Raw genomic sequence first — 18,928 nt, forward strand, 5'->3', positions numbered from 1 at the left:
TCATATTGAGATCATAATCTTTATTATTGATAGAGTCATAACAATAATTTATAATTTAAATTTAATAAAATATTCTCAAAATATTGATAAGATCTTGATAATCTTATCTTAAAGATATCTATATTATTTCATAATTTTGAAAATCAAGATCTTTATTATTGATAGAATCATGATAATATATTATTATAAATTATATAATTTAGGATCATGATAAGATAATATTAAACAATTAATGAGACCACGATAAATCATATTATGTTTATCATGATTTAGAATCAATCGATTGTGATCTTGGTTCTTTGTTACACTAAGTCTTCTAAAGAGATTTTCGGTATGGCTATAAATTTTTATTGATAATGATTATAAATTTATATACACAAATAAAAATTATAAAAAATATAATAATTATATATTTTATTTCAAAAATAATTATAAAAATATTTATTAAATTATTTCATAATTTCAGAAATTATTTTGAGATCTAATCTTTATTATTGATAAAATCAAGATAATATTTTATAATTTAAAATTATAATAATATATTCTCCAAATATCTCTGAGATCGTGATAATCTTATCTCAATGATATCGATATTATTTCATAATTTAGAAAAACATGTTCTTTATTATTGATAGAATCATAATAATATATTATTATAAATTTTATAATTTAAGTTTATGATAATATAATATTAAAATATTCAAAAGATCGTGATAAATCATATTATAGTTTATAATAATTTAGAATCCTTTTATCGTGATCTCGATTCTTTACTACACTAACTCATCATAAATTAACGGTACAGTGACTCACTAATTTTTTATTGATAATGATTATAAATTTGTATGCACAAATAAATATTAATTATATGTTTTATTTCAAAAATAATTATAAAAAAAATATTTATTAAATTATTTCATAATTTCGGAAATCATTTTGGGATCTAATCTTTATCATTGATATAATCAAGTTAATATTTTATAATTTAAATTATAATAATATATTCTTAAAATATCGATGAGATCGTGATAATCTTAACTCAATGATATCTATATTATTTCATAATTTAGAAAAACATGATCTTTATTATTTATAGAATCATTATGAAATATTATTATAAATTTTATAATTTAATATTATTATAATATAATATTAAAATATTAAGTAGATCATGATAAATCATATCATGGTTAAAAATGTTTTGGAATCCTTTAATCATGATCTCGTTTCTTTTTTTTACAATAACTCATTCTAGAGAGTTTTTTGTATGGATATAAAGCTCACCCTATGATGTCATGAATTAAAGGTATCAAAAGTATGACTCACTAAATTTTTATTGATAACGATTATAAATTTATATGCATAAAGAAAAATTATAATAATATAATAATTATATATTTTATTTAAAAATTATAAAAATTTATTAAATTATTCCATAATTTCGGAAATCGTTTTGAGATCTAATCTTTATTATTGATAAAATCAAGGTAATATTTTATATTTTAAAATTATAATAATATATTCTCCAAATATCTCTAAGATCATGATAATCTTATATCAATGATATCTATATTATTTCATAATTTAGAAAAACATGTTCTTCATTATTGATAGAATCATTATACTATATTATTATAAAATTTATAATTTAATATTATAAAAATATAATATTAAAATATTAATGAGATCGTGATAAATCATATCATGGTATTGATATAAAGCTCATCGTTATGAATTAACGGTACTAATGAATATAACTCACTAAACTTTTATTGATAATGATTATAAATTTATATGCACAAATAAAAAATATAAAAATATAATAATTATATATTTTATTTAAAAAATAAATATAAAAATTTTTATTAAATTATTTCATAATTTTAGAAACCTTTTTGAGATCTAATCTTTATCATTGATATAATCAAGATAATATTTTATATTTTAAAATTATAATAATAAATTCTCAAAATTATCTCAATGATATATATATATTATTTTATTATTTAAAATACATATTCTTTATTATTGATAGAATCATGGTAATATATTATTATAAATTTTATAATTTAGAATTATGATAACATAATATAAAAATATTAAGGAGATCATTATAATATTAGGATCGGAGCGGCACTAAGAGGGGGGGGGTGAGTTAGTGCAGCGGATTAAAACGTCGGTTTTGGAAAATCTTTCGTACGATAAAAATCGAACTCGGAAATGCTTAACTTGAAAGCGTTTTCGTAAAGGTGTGCAGCAAAAGTAATGAGAAAGTAAAGCATATATGAAGGTTTGCAGTAAGGTAAATAGCAATAAGTAAATGCAAACCAGAGAACACGCCAATTTAAAGTGGTTCGGTCAAATGACCTACATCAACTTGCGAAGCCTTCTTCAATGAGGCTCCCAACTTCCACTAACAAATCTTTTTGAAGGGGAAGGACAAATACCCCTCTTACAACCTTTTATAAATGGTTCACACTTGCAAATTTTTGAAGAGAAAGAAGGAGGTGAACACTCAAGCAATTGAGAACAAGACTTGTTAAAGACTTCTCTAAGACTTTTATCTCAATATATTGCTTTCTCAAAGGTTGTAATCTCAGCTGAGAATTGAGGGGTATTTATAGGCCCCAAGAGGATTCAAATTTGGGCTCCAAATTTTGAATTCTCTTGGGTTCCCAAGGCTAGCGGTGCCACCACCTATCGGTGGCGGTGCCACCGCCCGACCTCTCGGCTGGTGGGCGGTGCCACCGCTCAGTTCTCGGGTTCTGGGCGGTGCCACCGCCTACACTATTTCAGCTCACTGGTTGGGCTTCAAACTTGGCCCAAACCAGTCCGAACTCGAGCCCAATTGGCCCCTAGTTGGGTTATAGGATTAACACTTAATCCTAACCCTAATTAACGTGCTAACTACGAATTTAAAGATATTTTCTAAGCTATTATAAAGTCCGCAAGTCAAGACTTTTTCCTTCGAGCTTCCGGCGAACTTCCGACGGTCTTCCGACGAACTTTCGGAAACCATTCTGCTGACTCCCGGCAAGCTCCTAGACTTCACGATTTGATCTTGGTGAGTTCCAACGAGCTTCTTCGGCAAGCTCCGATCTTTCTCGGCGAGCTCCGCGAACTTCCAACGAACCTTCCGGCGAGCTTCCGAAAAACCCTTCGGCAAGCTCCCTACTCATTCTCGGCTAGTTCCGGCAGCATTCCCGACGAACCTTCGGACTTCCGTCGAACTCTCGAACTCACAACAAATCCTTCGCGCTTGACTCCAACACTTTGTTTCGCTTTATGTCTTCGTCGTTATCGTAGTTAATCCTACACACACAAGCCAAAACTCTACTCCGATCTAGACAATTATTACAATGCGAATTGACATTCTGTTGCCCGGCACGTCATTGGTTGGTGCTTCGTCCGATTCTTCGGCGCATCGTCCTCTCTTGCGGCTTATTGCCCAATCGGCGGTTGACCTCTGCAACCCCGATATCCTTGGCGCAATTCCGCTCTTGGCCCGATGCCTGATATCCGAAGCCTTCTGCCATCCAATATCCTATCATGATCTTGTCCGACGCAACGTCAATTCCTCCTGCGTTGACTGTCTAATCCTGATCGAGTAGACCTGCATCACTCAAAATACAATTAAACATCTAAACACAATTAATTAATTAATTTCATCATCAAAATCCGAGATTCAACAATCTCCCTCTTTTTGATGATGACAACTAATTGATGACTAACGGAGTTAATCTTAACTCCTCGGAGTTTAACCAAACTCCCCCTATCAATATGTCACTGATAGAACACTTGGATTATCCCAAATCCAAGTAACATCCATCATATGTTATGAAAAACATTTAAACCATCATGCAAATATATATAAAATATTCAATTCAATGCATGAAGTCATCAATATACTTCTCCCCCTATGTCATCAACAAAAAGGAGAAGTAGCTCTAGCTATTTTAAAAGATATTCAAGTTTTTGTAACGTAAAGCTAGATTTTCATCACAACATATAAGCACAAAAGCATAGTAAGATTCTTAAATTCAATCATGGCAATTCAACACTTGCTTCTTGTGCAAGATTGCACTTTGCTTTTCTTTGCAAGTAACAATATTTATGATGTTTGATACAACAAATTTCTTCATTACAATAATCGAGGTAGCAAATTCTTCATTCAAGTGTGCAAGCTAGTAATAACTTTCTCCCCCTCTGTCAATGTCAAAAAGAAGGAGAGGAACCAATGATTTAAACTTTTACATCAATTTTGCATCAATCAATATTTCAGTCATCACATGATGCATACAAGACAATAATGCAAAGAAATCATTTCATGAAGGATATCAATGTGAAAATTCACCAAGGATCATATGATACAATCGCAAATCATGATATCATTATGCGATACATCATGAGATTGATAATTTATCATATCAATGAAAGATATCAATTGTTAAACATGATATGATAATAGTCTAAAAAATTTCAATTTGCGATACATGTGATACATTGCAATACACTAAAAAATTTAATGCGATGCTTTTAAGGATATCAACCTATTTTTGATACAAAGCATGGCAAGAGCAATTTTGTTGCAAGATTTCTAAGTTTTGCACTTTTTGCTTCTTTCTATAGGCAAGATCTTTCTTCTCTTTTTGAGAAGTGCAAGCTTGCAAGTTTTACTTCCTTAGCATGCTAGGAAGTTTACTTTCATTTTCAATGCACAAGCTAGCAAAACCTTCTCCCCCTTTATCAAAGTAAAAAAGAAAGGGAGGACTCAATGGCTAAAAATTTCAACCATTCAACAAGTCAAATATGCAAAGAATTCATGAAATATATCAATAAGGATCAATTCATGAATACCAAAGATATGATTCATGGTTCATTAAAATTCTTCTTAACAAGTTCACGATCAAGATTCATATAATTCATAATAAAGCAAATTGATGTACAATCATCACATAAGGCATTTAAAGAATTTTTGAAACATAGGAGAATGATTAATTTAAGCATGCAATGTTTCAATCAAATTCAAGTCATGAATACCAATACTTTCATATTGTGAGTATCAATTCATGAATACCAAAAGATATTATTTGTGATTTCAATTTTGCAAGATCAAGATTATGATTTAGATAAAACTCATTCAAATCAAATCGTTAACTTGAAATTCATAATCAAGTCATCAAAATCAATTTCGAGATTCTCAAAATATCATGAAATCATTAATCTCGATCATATGGGAAAAATATTTTTTAAGTGATTCTTTTTCATCTAAGCATGCCTTAGTCATTATATGTCAAATCAAGATAAGCATTAAAGTTCAAGACGTAAAGGCAAAATCCTATAAAACAACTCATCAATAAGATTTTAAATATCTATTTTCAAGCCAGAGTAAGTCAAGGATTCAATTATCTCATGTCATGAATTCCAACAGGCATCTCAAATTATCAACATCACATTAAAAAGATATTTCAAAAAGATATATCGATAAGTGATTCATTTGTATCATTTCATTTTCGGAAGATTCTCCTCTTTGGTAAATAAATCTAGGAGAACAAAATGAATTAAGGGTGATATAACATGATTGAAGAATTGAACATGATTCATATTTAAAATGTATCTCATGTCAAAAGTATGAATCAAGCATTTGTGAAATCCGAAATCATCCTCAAAGTCACATTCAATAAATTCATTACATGGCAAGCATAGATTTATTGAAAAGTCGATAAGATAGACGATCGTATTTCATTTTTATAAATTTCTATTCATGTGATTTTCTTCTTATAAGCATGCCTTTATCTTTAATAAAACAAGTGTTAACATTTAAGATGGAAAGGTAAATTTCATAAAACAAATCATCAAGCATAATTCCATGATAATATCCTTTTAATATCTTGATATTCATCATCAAGTATGATTTCAAAAAGTATGTTCAAGAGAAATCATTAAGACCAAATGCATAAAACACTCATTTATTTTTAAAATATTCATCATGTTTATTTTCATGAGATTCACAAGATTGGTAAAATAAATTCATTAATCTCAATACGATAGAAATTTCATTTCCATTTCATACAATTGATTTCATGTGAGGGTATTCAAATCTTTTGTGAAAACATATATCATCATTTAAAATTGAAACATAAGTTTCGTCATGAAGCTGTCAAGACCAAACACATCATGATATCACATCTATCATCAAAAGACTATCAAGAAATTTATACATAGATGTACATACACTATGCCATCTTAATTCATCATAAAAACGATTAGACCAAAAACATGTTAATCTAAAATGAGAGTTTCAAATCAACATTTACTTCAAAAACTCATGCATGACATAAAATCATCAAGATACACATGCATGGACTAATCCTAAGCATTATCACATGTCATATAATTATCATCCCTAATGTTGCATACATCATTCAACATTTCAAAACATAACATGCATGAAACCTTAGCAATATACTTTTCATGATCAAATTTTTAATTTTTCAAAGGTGCTAAAAAAAAAAACATGATATAATTTTTGAAAAATAATTTTTTTATTTCCTATTCCTACTATCTAAATTAAGCACTCATGAAAAACTTCAAGTAAATTCAAAATAATTCAAGAGAGTTGAGTTACTTACCTTGTAGTTAAAGCCCAATTCGCCGTTTCACCTTTGGAAGTTCTTGAATCATCCTTGGTTGCCTTCCTCTTCTTTGGCCTCTTCCTTCGTTCAAGTTCATTGTCTATTTTAGATTTTTGTTCAATAAACTTATTAAGATTTAGTGATGACTCAAATGGTATTCATTTGTCCGGAGTTCCAAATCCTTCCTATTCTTCGGAAGGTGATTTTGTTCATCATGTTCATCATGTGTATTGTGCACCATTTCATATGTCATCAACGAACCAATTAGTTCTTCAAGTGGAAAAATATTTAAATCTTTTGTTTCTTGTATTGCGGTTATTTTAGGATCCCACCTTTTTGGAAGGGATCTTAAGATCTTGCTTACGAGATCAAAATTCGAAAAAGATTTACCAAGAACTCTTAGATTATTGATGACATCCGTGAAACGGGTGTACATGTCACCTATAGTCTCGCTTAGTTGCATTTGAAAAAGCTCAAAATCATGCAATAAAATGTTAACTTTTGAGTCTATTACTCTACTAGTTCCCTCGTGCGTAATTTCAAGTGTTCGCCAAATATCAAAAGCCGTTTCACACGTAGAAATCCGATTGAACTCATTTTTGTCCAAAGCACAAAATAAGGCATTCATAGCCTTTGCGTTTAAAGAAAAATACTTTTTCTCCAAATCCGACCATTCGTTCATCGGTTTAGAGAGAAGTTGAAAACCGTTTTCAAGATATTCCATAAATTCAAATTCATAGAAATCAAGAAAACTCTCATTCGAGTTTTCCAATAAGTGTAGTCCAATCCGTTAAACAACGGTGGACGAACAATCGATAAGCCTTCTTGAAAGCCATGAAGAGTCATTTCCCTCGGGTGTAAATCCGAAATGAAAAATACCAGGCTCTGATACCAATTGTTAGGATCGGAGCAGCACTAAGAGGGGGGGGGGGTGAATTAGTGCAGCGGATTAAAACGTCGGTTTTGGAAAATCTTTCGTACGATAAAAATCGAACTTGGAAGTGCTTAACTTGAAAGCATATTCGTAAAGGTGTGCAGCAAAAGTAATGAGAAAGTAAAGCATATATGAAGGTTTGCAGTAAGGTAAATAGCAATAAGTAAATGCAAACCAGAGAACACGCTAATTCAAAGTGGTTCGGTCAAATGACCTACATCCACTTGCGAAGCCTTCTTCAATGAGGCTTGGTTCACACTCTTGCAAATTTTTGAAGAGAAAGAAGGAGGTGAACACTCAAGCAATTGAGAACAAGACTTGCTAAAGACTTCTCTAAGACTTTTATCTCAATCTATTGCTTTCTCAAAGGTTGTAATCTCAGTTGAGAATTGAGGGGTATTTATAGGCCCCAAGAGGATTCAAATTTGGGCTCCAAATTTTGAATTCTCTTGGGTTCTCGAGGCTGGCAGTGCCACCGCCCGACCTCTCGGGTGCTGAGTGGTGCCACCGCTCAGTCCAGCGGTGCCACCGCTCAGTTCTCGGGTTCTGGGCGGTGCCACTGCCTACACTATTTCAGCTCACTGGTTGGGCTTCAAACTTGGCCCAAACCAGTCCGAACTCGAGCGCAATTAGCCCCTACTTGGGTTATAGGATTAATACTTAATCCTAACCCTAATTAATGTGCTAACTACGAATTTAAAGACATTTTCTAAGCTATTACAAAGTCCGCAAGTCAAGACTTTTTCCTTCGAGCTTCCGGCGAACTTCCGACGGTCTTCCGACGAACTCTCGGAAACCATTCTGCGGACTCCCGGCAAGCTCCTAGACTTCACGATTTGATCTTGGTGAGTTCCAACGAGCTTCTTCGGCAAGCTCCGATCTTTCTCGGCGAGCTCCGCGAACTTCCAACGAACCTTCCGGCGAGCTTCCGAAAAACCCTTCGGCAAGCTCCCTACTCATTCTCGGCTAGTTCCGGCAGCATTCCCGACGAACCTTCGGACTTCCGTCGAACTCTCAAACTCACAACAAATCCTTCGCGCTTGACTCCAACACTTTGTTTCGCTTTATGTCTGCGTCGTTATCGTAGTTAATCTTGCACACACAAGCCAAAACTCTACTCCGATCTAGACAATTATTACAATGCGAATTGACATTCTGTTGCCCGGCACGTCATTGGTTGGCGCTTCGTCCGATTCTTCGGCGCATCATCCTCTCTTGCGGCTTGTTGCCTAATAGGCGGTTGACCTCCGCAACCCCGATATCCTTGGCGCAATTCCGCTCTTGGCCCAATGCCCAATATTCGAAGCCTTTTGCCATCAAATATCCTATCGTGATCTCGTCCGGTGCAACATCAATTCCTCGTGCGTTAACTATCTAATCCTGATCGAGTAGACCTGCATCACTCAAAATGCAATTAAACATCTAAACGCAATCAATTAGTTTCATCATCAAAATTCGAGATTCAACAGATAAATCATATCATGGTTTATGATGATTTATAATCACTTGACCGTGATCACGATTTTTTGTTATACTAATTCATTCTAAAGAGAATTTTGGTTTGGATATAAATCTCAAGACGTCATAAATTAACGGCATTGATGAGCATGACTCACTGAATTTTTAATAATAATTATTATAGATTTATATTCATAAATAAATATTATAAAAAAAATATAATTATATTTTTTATTTAAAAAATAATTATATAATAAATATTTATTAAATTATTTCATAATTTTGGAAATCTTTTTGAGATCTAATCTTTATCAATGATATAATCAAGATAATATTTTATAATTTAAAATTATAATAATATATTCTTAAAATATCGATGAGATCGTGATAATCTTATCTCAATGATATCTATATTATTTCATAATTTAGAAAAGCATGTTCTTTATTATTAATAGAATCATGATAATATATTATTATAAATTATATAATATATGATTATGATAATATAATATTAAAATATTAAGGAGATCGTGATAATCCCTTGATCGTGATCATGATTTTTTGTTACACAAACTTAATCTAGAGAGATTTTTGGTATGAATATAAAGCTCACCCTAAGAGGCCATAAATTAACGGTATCAATGAGTATGACTCACTAAATTTTTATTAATAATGATTATAAATTTATATGTAAAAATAATAATTATAAAATATAATAATTATATATGTTATTTAAAAAATAATTATAAAAATATTTATTAAATTATTTCATAATTTCATAAATAATTTTGAGATCTAATCTTTATTATTAATAAAATTAAGATAATATTTTATAATTTAAAATTATAATAATATATTCTCAAAATATCTATGAGATCATGATAATATTATCTCAATGATATATATATTATTTCATAATTTAGAAAAACATGTTGTTTATTATTTATAGAATCATGATAATATATTATTATAAATTTTATAATTCAAGATTATAATAATAAAATATTAAAATACTAAGGAGATCGTGATAAAACATATCATGGTTTATCATGATTTAGAATCCCTTAGTCATGATATCGATTCTTTGTTACACTAACTTATTCTAGAGAGATTTTTGGTAATGGATATAAAACTCACAATAGGACGTCATGAATTAACGGTACCGATAATTATCACTCACTAAATTTTTATTGATAATGATTATAAATTTATATGTATAAATAAAAATTGTAAAAGTATAATAATTATATATTTTATTTTAAAAAAATAATTATAAAAATATTTATTAAATTATTTCATAATTTTAAAAATCATTTTGAGATCTAATCTTTATTATTGATAGAATCAAGATAATACTTTATAATGTAAAATTATAATAATATATTCTCAAAATATCTATGTGATCGTGATAATTTTATCTCAATAATATATATATTATTTCATAATTTAGAAAAACATGTTCATTATTATTGAGAGAATCTATCATTTAGGATTATGATAATATAATATTAAAATATTATGAAGATCTTGATAAATCATATCATGTTTTACCATGATTTTGAATCTCTTAATCATGATCTTGATTATTTGTTACATTAACTTATTTTAGAGAGATTTTTGGTAATGGATATAAAACTCACCCTAAGACGTGATGAATTAATGGTACCGATGATTCTTACTCACTAAATTTTTATTTTAATGATTATAAATTTATATGAACAAATAATACTATAATTATTATATATTTTATTTAAATAATAATAATAAAATATTTATTAAATTATTTCATAATTTCATAAATCATTTTGAGATCTAATCTTTATTATTAATAGAATTAAGATAATATTTTATAATTTAAAATTATAATAATATATTCTTAAAATATTTTTGAGATCATGATAATCTTTTCTCAATGATATCTATATTATTTAATAATTTAGAAAAACATGTTATTTTTTATTAATAGAATCATGATAATATATTATTATAAATTTTATAATTTATGATTATGAGAATATAATATTAAAATATTAATGCGATAGTAATAAATCATATCATGGTTTATCATCATTTAGAACCGATGATTATCACTCAATAAATTTTTACTGATAATAATTATAAATTTATATGTATAAAAAAATATAAAAAATAATAATATATTTTATTTTAAAAAATAATTATAAAAAATTATTAAATTATTTTAATATTTTCGAAAATCATTTTTAGATCTAATCTTTATTATTGATTGAATCAAGATAATATTTTATAATTTAAAATTATAATAATATATTTTCAAAATATCTATAAGATCGTGATAATTTTATCTCAATGATATCTATATTATTTCATAATTTAAAAAAAACATATTCTTTTTTATTGATAGAATCATGATAATCTATTATTATAAATTTTATAATTTAAGATTATGATAATATAATTTTAAAATATTTAGGAGATCGTGATAAATCATGATTTAGAATCCCATAATCATGATCTCGATTCTTTGTGGTATTGATAATTATCACTTACTAAATTTTTATTGATAATATTATAAATTTATATGCATAAATAAAAATTATAAAATATAATAATTATATATTTTATTTTTAAAAAAATAATTATTAAATAATTTCATAATTTCGAAAATCATTTTTAGTTCTAATCTTTATTATTGATAGAATCAAGATAATATTTTATAATTTAAAATTATAATAATATATTCTCAAAATATCTATGAGATCATGATAATCTTATCTCAATAATATATATATTATTTCATAATAAAAAACATGTTCTTTATTATTATAAATTTATAATTTAGGATTATGATAATATAATATTAAAATATTAAGAAGATGGTTTGTCATGATTTAGAATTTCACGATCATGATTTAGATTCTTTGTTGCATTGACTCGTTCTAGAGAGATTTTAGATATAGATATAAAGCTCACCCTAAGACATCATGATTTAACGATGTGTATGACTCACTAAATTTTTATTGATAATGATTATAAATTTATATGCACAAATAAAAATTTAAAAATATTTATTAAATTATTTCATAATTTTGAAAATCATTTTGATATCTAATCTGTATTATTGATATAATCAAGATAATATTTTATAATATGAAATTTTAATAAAATATTTTTAAAATATCTATGAGATCTTGATAATCTTATCTCAATGATATCTATATTATTTTATAATAAAAAAATTCTTTATTATTGATAGAATCATGATAATATATTATTATCAATTTTATAATTTACAATTATGATAATATAATATTAAAATATTCAGGAGATCGTGATAAATCATATCGGAAATCTTTTTGAGATCTAATCTTTATTATTGATGTAATCAAGATAATGTTTTATAATTTAAAATTATAATAATATATTCTAAAAATATCTATGAGATCGTGATAATCTTATCGATATCTTTTCAGAACAGAAAATCCCTATCAATACTAACGGAATAGAGTGTTGCTATTGCTATAAAGCTCTACGTAAGTATAAGGAAGTACTATAAGGAAATACTGTGTATGAGAAAGTACAACTGTGTGAGGAAGATGAAGAAGCAAATCGGTTTGGTGATGATCGCGGTGGTGATGTTGTGTAGCCAATGTTTGATTAGCGTCGAAGCAAGACCGATTGTCGAGCGTCGGAATCTGCTCGCGAATGGGCTTGGGATGACTCCTCCCATGGGGTATGTTTTTTTTTTTTTATTTGATAGATTCATGTAAATTTTTCTGATCATAAGATTTTTAAGAGCAGTTGGAACACTTGGAATCACTTTTATTGCGATATCAACGAGACTATAATTAGGGAATCAGGTACAAATATATTGATGTGTTTTCTCTAATAAAAAATAAGTAGATCGGTTTATGACATGCTAGTGATGCTTTGTTTTGGTGTTATAGCGGATGCATTGGTGTCTACTGGGCTTGCTAAACTTGGATATCGATATGTCAACATAGGTATGTCTTTCAAAACCTCACTCACAATTTCATTTTCTTTATATTTAGAGAGAGTAAATCTGATGAATTGTCTTTGGCATGGACATGTAGATGATTGTTGGGCTGAGCATGATCGCGATTCAACGGTTTGTAAATGGGGTTTTATTTACTGATTTATGATATGATGCATCAAGTGTATTGCTCATAAATACTTCAAGGCATCCGTTTTAGTGTTTCATCAACTCTCATGGTCATTCATGGATGCTTCCAGGGTTATATGGTGCCAAAAAGGTTGACGTTTCCATCAGGAATCAAAGCTCTCGCGGATTATGTTCATGGCAAGGGGCTTAAACTTGGTATTTACTCGGACGCAGGGTAAGTCTAGCGGAACAATGAATCTTGATCATCTCTTCACTGTCTCGATCTGTGAGTTCTTGAAATAAGACTTGTCGGGCATTGCAGGCACCAAACATGCAGCCAGACGATGCCAGGTTCGCTTGGTCATGAGCAGAAAGATGCTGAAACTTTTGCTTCATGGGTGAGCATGCGTGGTCGAACTGTTGAAGCTTTCTCTAATACAAATTAGCTTGTTGATTCTTCTTATTCTTGTACCAGGGCATTGATTACCTTAAGTACGACAACTGTAACAATGATGATTTGAAACCGATGAAGCGGTAAGGTTTTCTTTTTTTTCCGAGATTTCGTGTGTGCCACTGAAACAAGGAAGAACTGTCGATATAGGTATCCTGAGATGACTCGAGCTCTGATGAGAACAGGCAGACCAATTTTTGTCTCTCTATGTGAATGGTAAAAAAGAAAAAGAATACTAGAGAATATGAGCAAACAATTCTTGCTTCTTCGCTGATCGACTTTGCTCTTGTTCTCTCTGATTTAGGGGAGACATGCATCCAGCTCTTTGGGCTGACAAGTTAGGGAATAGTTGGAGAACAACTTTCGACATAAACGATTCATGGGAAAGGTACGGTCATTCATCTTTGTTTCTTCTTGATGTTCTTGTGTGGCATAATGTTTGTTGTTTCTTTATGTTGCAGTATGGTCTCGAGGGCAGATCAGAATGAGGTTTACGCTGAGCATGCAAGGCCTGGTGGTTGGAATGGTAAGTGCCTGCATAATTAGCCGATCCCATCATTTTTTGTGCAAGACGTCTGACATGTCGGCTTATGTCTATAGATCCAGACATGCTCGAAGTTGGAAATGGTGGTATGAGTAACGATGAGTACATCGTGCACTTCAGCCTCTGGGCTGCTTCCAAGGTAGCATAACTCTCTCTCTCTCTCTCTCTCTCTCACATTATCTTTTTGCATGGTGAAGATTCTATTTACATATTGCTCCACTCCAATCTAATCCATCCTTGCAGGCTCCTCTTATTATCGGTTGTGATGTAAGGAGCATGACCAAGGAAACCTTGGCTATCCTTGGCAACGAGGAAGTGATTGCTGTAAACCAAGGTAGGCATATGTGACGAGTTCGATCGATGGGGCTCTCATGCGCATGACTTTCACATATGGTTTATTTTTTGATGAACAGATCCTCTCGGTGTTCAAGCTAAGAAGGTGCGAATGTATGGAGATTCCGAGGTTGGTAATTGGCATTGCAAGTTGTTCTCATATTCTACCATCCTATGAAGCACGCAAGTTTTGAGATTATGAAGTTTGGATGTAGGTTTGGGCAGGACCTCTCTCTGGATACAGAACTGTAGTCATTCTGTTGAACCGTTCCCCTGAATTCAGAACCATCACAGCTCAATGGGATGACATCGGTCTTCCACCAAACACGGTTGTGGAAGTCAGAGATCTTTGGAAGGTACTCCAAATGTTTCGTCATCTTCTCTTACACATTGCAGTCACCGATTGACAATTATAGTTAACATGGTTGTACATTATTGGTTGCTGTAGCATGCGACACTAGAGAAGAGGTTCGTGAACGAACTGACAACCGACGTGCACCACCATGCCTGCAAGATGTTCCTGTTGATTACACTATCAGAAGAGGATGAACCGAAAGTCTAGTCCTGCTCAGATGAATAAATACATGTACAAATTCGATGTTTGAATTTATTGGTATTTTAATGAAGTAGATGGCTCGTAGGATGAATAAATTCATGTACAAATTCGTGAATTTGAAGGTATTTTAATAAAATTGAGGAATACGAGCTTTTTTTATTCATGACTTATTTCTCCTAAGAAATCGCATACTGTGATATTCCTTTTCATGCGTGTAAATCGAAGATCATGCGACGAGCTATTTTTGAATTTCGTGCTTATAATTTTCGAAGCATTTTAGGAACTTATTTGTAGATTTGATCACTTTTTATTTGATTTTTGATTTTGATAGGGCAATTTGGTTGTTAAGAAATCTCACCGTCATAAATTATAAATAATTATAAATTTATAATTATAAATTTATTGATAATAATTATAAATTTATTATCAATAATTCTAAATTTATTGATAATAATTATAAATTTATATGCACAAATTAATATTAATTATATGTTTTATTTTAAAAATAATTATAAAAAATATTTATTAAATTATTTTATAATTTTGGAAATCATTTTGGGATCTAATCTTTATCATTGATATAATTAAGTTAATATTTTATAATTTAAATTATAATAATATATTTTTAAAATATCGATGAGATCGTGAAATCTATATTATTTCATAATTTAGAAAATCATAATCTTTATTATTGATAGAATCATTATTAAATATTATTATAAATTTTATAATTTAAGATATTATAATATAATATTAAAATATTAAGTAGATCATGATAAATCATATCATGGTTGAAAATGATTTGGAATTCTTTAATTACTTTTTTTTTATAATAACTCATTTTAGAGAGATTTTTCGTATGGATATAAAGCTCACCCTATGATGTCATGAATTGAAGGTATCAAAAGTATGACTCACTAAATTTTTATTGATAACAATTATAAATTTATATGCATAAATAAAAATATAAAAATATAATAAATATAAAAATTATAAAAAATTATTAAATTATTTCATAATTTTGGAAATTATTTTGAGATCTAATCTTTATTATTGATAAAATCAAGGTAATATTTTATATTTTAAAATTATAATAATATATTCTCCAAATATCTATAAGATAATCTTATATCAATGATATCTATATTATTTCATAATTTAGAAAAACATGTTCTTCATTATTGTTAGAATCATTATACTATATTATTATAAAGTTTATAATTTAATATTATAAAAATATAATATTAAAATATTAAGGAGATCTTGATAAATCGTATCATGGTTTGGATATAAAGCTCACCGTTATGAATTAATGGTACTGAATATGACTCGCTAAATTTTTATTAATAATGATTATAAATTTATATGCACAAATAAAAAATATAAAAATATAATAATTATATATTTTTATTTTAAAAAATAAATATAAAAAATATTTATTAAATTATTTCATAATTTCAGAAACTTTTTTGAGATCTAATATTTATCATTGATATAATCAAAATAATATTTTATATTTTAAAATTATAATAATATATTCTCAAAATATCAATGAGATCGTGATAATTTATCTAAATGATATCTATATTATTTCATTATTTAGAAAAATATATTCTTTATTATTGATAGAATCATGGTAATATATTATTATAAATTTTATAATTTAGAATTATGATAACATAATATAAAAATATTAAAAATATCATGATAAATCATACCTTGGTTTATCATGATTTAGTGATCAAGATTTTTTGTTATACTAAATTAACAAGACGTCATAAATTAACGGCATCGATGAGCATGATTCACTAAATTTTTATTAATAATTATTATAAAAAATTATAATTATATTTTTTATTTAAAAAATAATTATATAAAAAAATATTTATTAAATTACTTCATAATTTTGGAAATATTTTTGAGATCTAATCTTTATCAATGATATAATCAAGATCATTTTTTATAATTTAAAATTATAATAATATATTCTCAAAATATCGATGAGATCGTGATAATCTTATCTCAATGATATCTATATTATTTCGTAATTTATAAAAGTATATTCTTTATTATTAATAGAATCATGATAATATATTATTATAAATTTTATAATATATAATTATGATATTATAATATTAAAATATTAAGGAGATCGTGATAATCCCTTGATCTTGATCATGATTTTTTATTACACAAACTCATTCTAGAGAGATTTTTGGTATGAATATAAAGCTCACCAGGCCATAAATTAATGGTACCAATGAGTATGACTCACTAATTTTTTTATTAATAATGATTATAAATTTATATACAAAAATAATAATTATAAAATATAATAATTATATATGTTATTTAAAAAATAATTATAAAAATATTTATTAAATTATTTCATAATTTCATAAATCATTTTAAGATCTAATCTTTATTATTAATAGAATTAAGATAATATTTTATAAATAAAAATTATAATAATATATTCTTAAAATATCTATGAGATCATGATAATCTTAATGATATCTATATTATTTCATAATTTAGAAAACATGTTCTTTATTATTGATAGAATCATGATAATATATTATTATAAATTTTATAATAATAAAATATTAAAATACTAAGGAGATCGTGATAAAACCAAGGTTCGCCGAACCGTACCGTACCGGCGTTTCGACGCCGGCTCGGTACGGTACGGTACGGCGTACCGAGCGGTATACCGAGGTGTACCGCTCGGTACACTTAATTTCACCGATTTATCCCTCCGAAAATACCTGAAAATTAAAAAAAAAGTTAGGATAGAGTTTTCAAGTTACAAATAAATATAGTAATAGTATAAGTTTAGCAAAATCAATGTAAATTAGATAAAAATAGCATCACATATCTTTTTCGGGCTTTGAGGTAGTCTTGTTCGAGGTTCGTATTTCAGCTCGTTATAGATTGAAATATCTATAGAAAAATCAGTTGAATTGTTAGACTATTTTGTTACAATATAAACTCTAAAATTCAAATGAATTAAATAATCATATATCTAGATATACCTGATTGTTAATTCTACCACCAAAACGAACGACGAGCCTCCACGGGTGGTGGATCGGGGTCCTCGATCCGATACATATCAATATGATACGTTTGTTGGACCCAATCATGAAATTGATCCCATGACATAGTGTATTGATACACCGTATGCCATTGATGCATCAATGTGGTACTGATCGTAGATTGATCGTTATAAATCATATTTGTCTGAGGCAGCTCTTGAGGCATATATTGGTGTTGTTCTGTATCATGTTGCTCAGAGAAGGATGACCAACTATCACCATACTGTTGTTGCCCATATGATTCTTCATAATACGATGGCTGTGAATACGATGAGTCTCTTTCTGTGTCTATATCATGTATGCTCTGTCGCATTTGTTCATATTCATCCACTGCCTTCCCCTTCCCCTTCTCCTTTCCCTTCCGCGCATAAACTTGACCAGTACCTTGTCGAGTTCCATGATCTGAATCTTGAGTGGCATGTGTAAAATATTGCTCCTCAGTCCATTCACCACCCTCAAGTTGTGCAGACGAGACCAACGACTGCCCGGTATCACCGCCATCATCTGTTGAGGCACTGCTGTCCGTGTTGCTGTCATGTCTCTGGACCGAACGAGAAAGAGAATGTGATTGTGAAGGTGTCTCGTCGCCCGACTCGATTCTTTCCAACGATGCAACTGATGCTATTGCCTTCCCCTTTGCCTTTGCACGTTGGGCGGACGAGTGTGACCGTTGGGTATCGGTATTTCCTCGAGCAGTTTGACTCATACCATGTTGTAATCGAGGGGGATTTTCTACCCGTTGGGGTTGTGCTTCTTCTTCTTCTATTGCCTCGGTGATAAAACGTGAAGGACGCTGAGGATCTCCCGCCTCATCAAGTAG

General features: G+C 29.1%; 1 protein-coding gene across 1 annotated transcript; it reads left to right on the top strand.

Annotated features, from left to right (window-relative positions):
- The first annotated feature begins 12,589 nt into the window (after nt 1–12,589).
- On the top strand, nt 12,590–15,019 carry LOC135613926 (alpha-galactosidase 1-like). Its single transcript, XM_065110929.1, has 15 exons — nt 12,590–12,739; nt 12,808–12,866; nt 12,954–13,010; nt 13,101–13,135; nt 13,261–13,364; nt 13,452–13,527; nt 13,605–13,663; nt 13,731–13,796; nt 13,885–13,968; nt 14,042–14,106; nt 14,181–14,263; nt 14,368–14,458; nt 14,538–14,587; nt 14,673–14,813; nt 14,906–15,019. The coding sequence occupies exons 1-15, from the start codon at nt 12,603–12,605 to the stop codon at nt 15,017–15,019; spliced, it is 1,221 nt and encodes a 406-aa protein (XP_064967001.1). The 5' UTR covers nt 12,590–12,602.
- The last annotated feature ends 3,909 nt before the right edge of the window (nt 15,020–18,928 follow it).

This window comes from Musa acuminata, chromosome BXJ2-6 (genome assembly GCF_036884655.1).
Source record: "Musa acuminata AAA Group cultivar baxijiao chromosome BXJ2-6, Cavendish_Baxijiao_AAA, whole genome shotgun sequence".
Taxonomy (NCBI): domain Eukaryota; kingdom Viridiplantae; phylum Streptophyta; class Magnoliopsida; order Zingiberales; family Musaceae; genus Musa; species Musa acuminata.

Bases quoted from the DNA above. Each gene is read 5' to 3' on its own strand.
- LOC135613926 (XM_065110929.1), top strand. From the start codon at position 12,603: ATGAAGAAGCAAATCGGTTTGGTGATGATCGCGGTGGTGATGTTGTGT. The intron at 12,740-12,807 runs GTATGTTTTTTT...TTTTAAGAGCAG, and splicing joins GGGATGACTCCTCCCATGGG to TTGGAACACTTGGAATCACT. The intron at 13,797-13,884 runs GTAAAAAAGAAA...TCTCTGATTTAG, and splicing joins TTTGTCTCTCTATGTGAATG to GGGAGACATGCATCCAGCTC.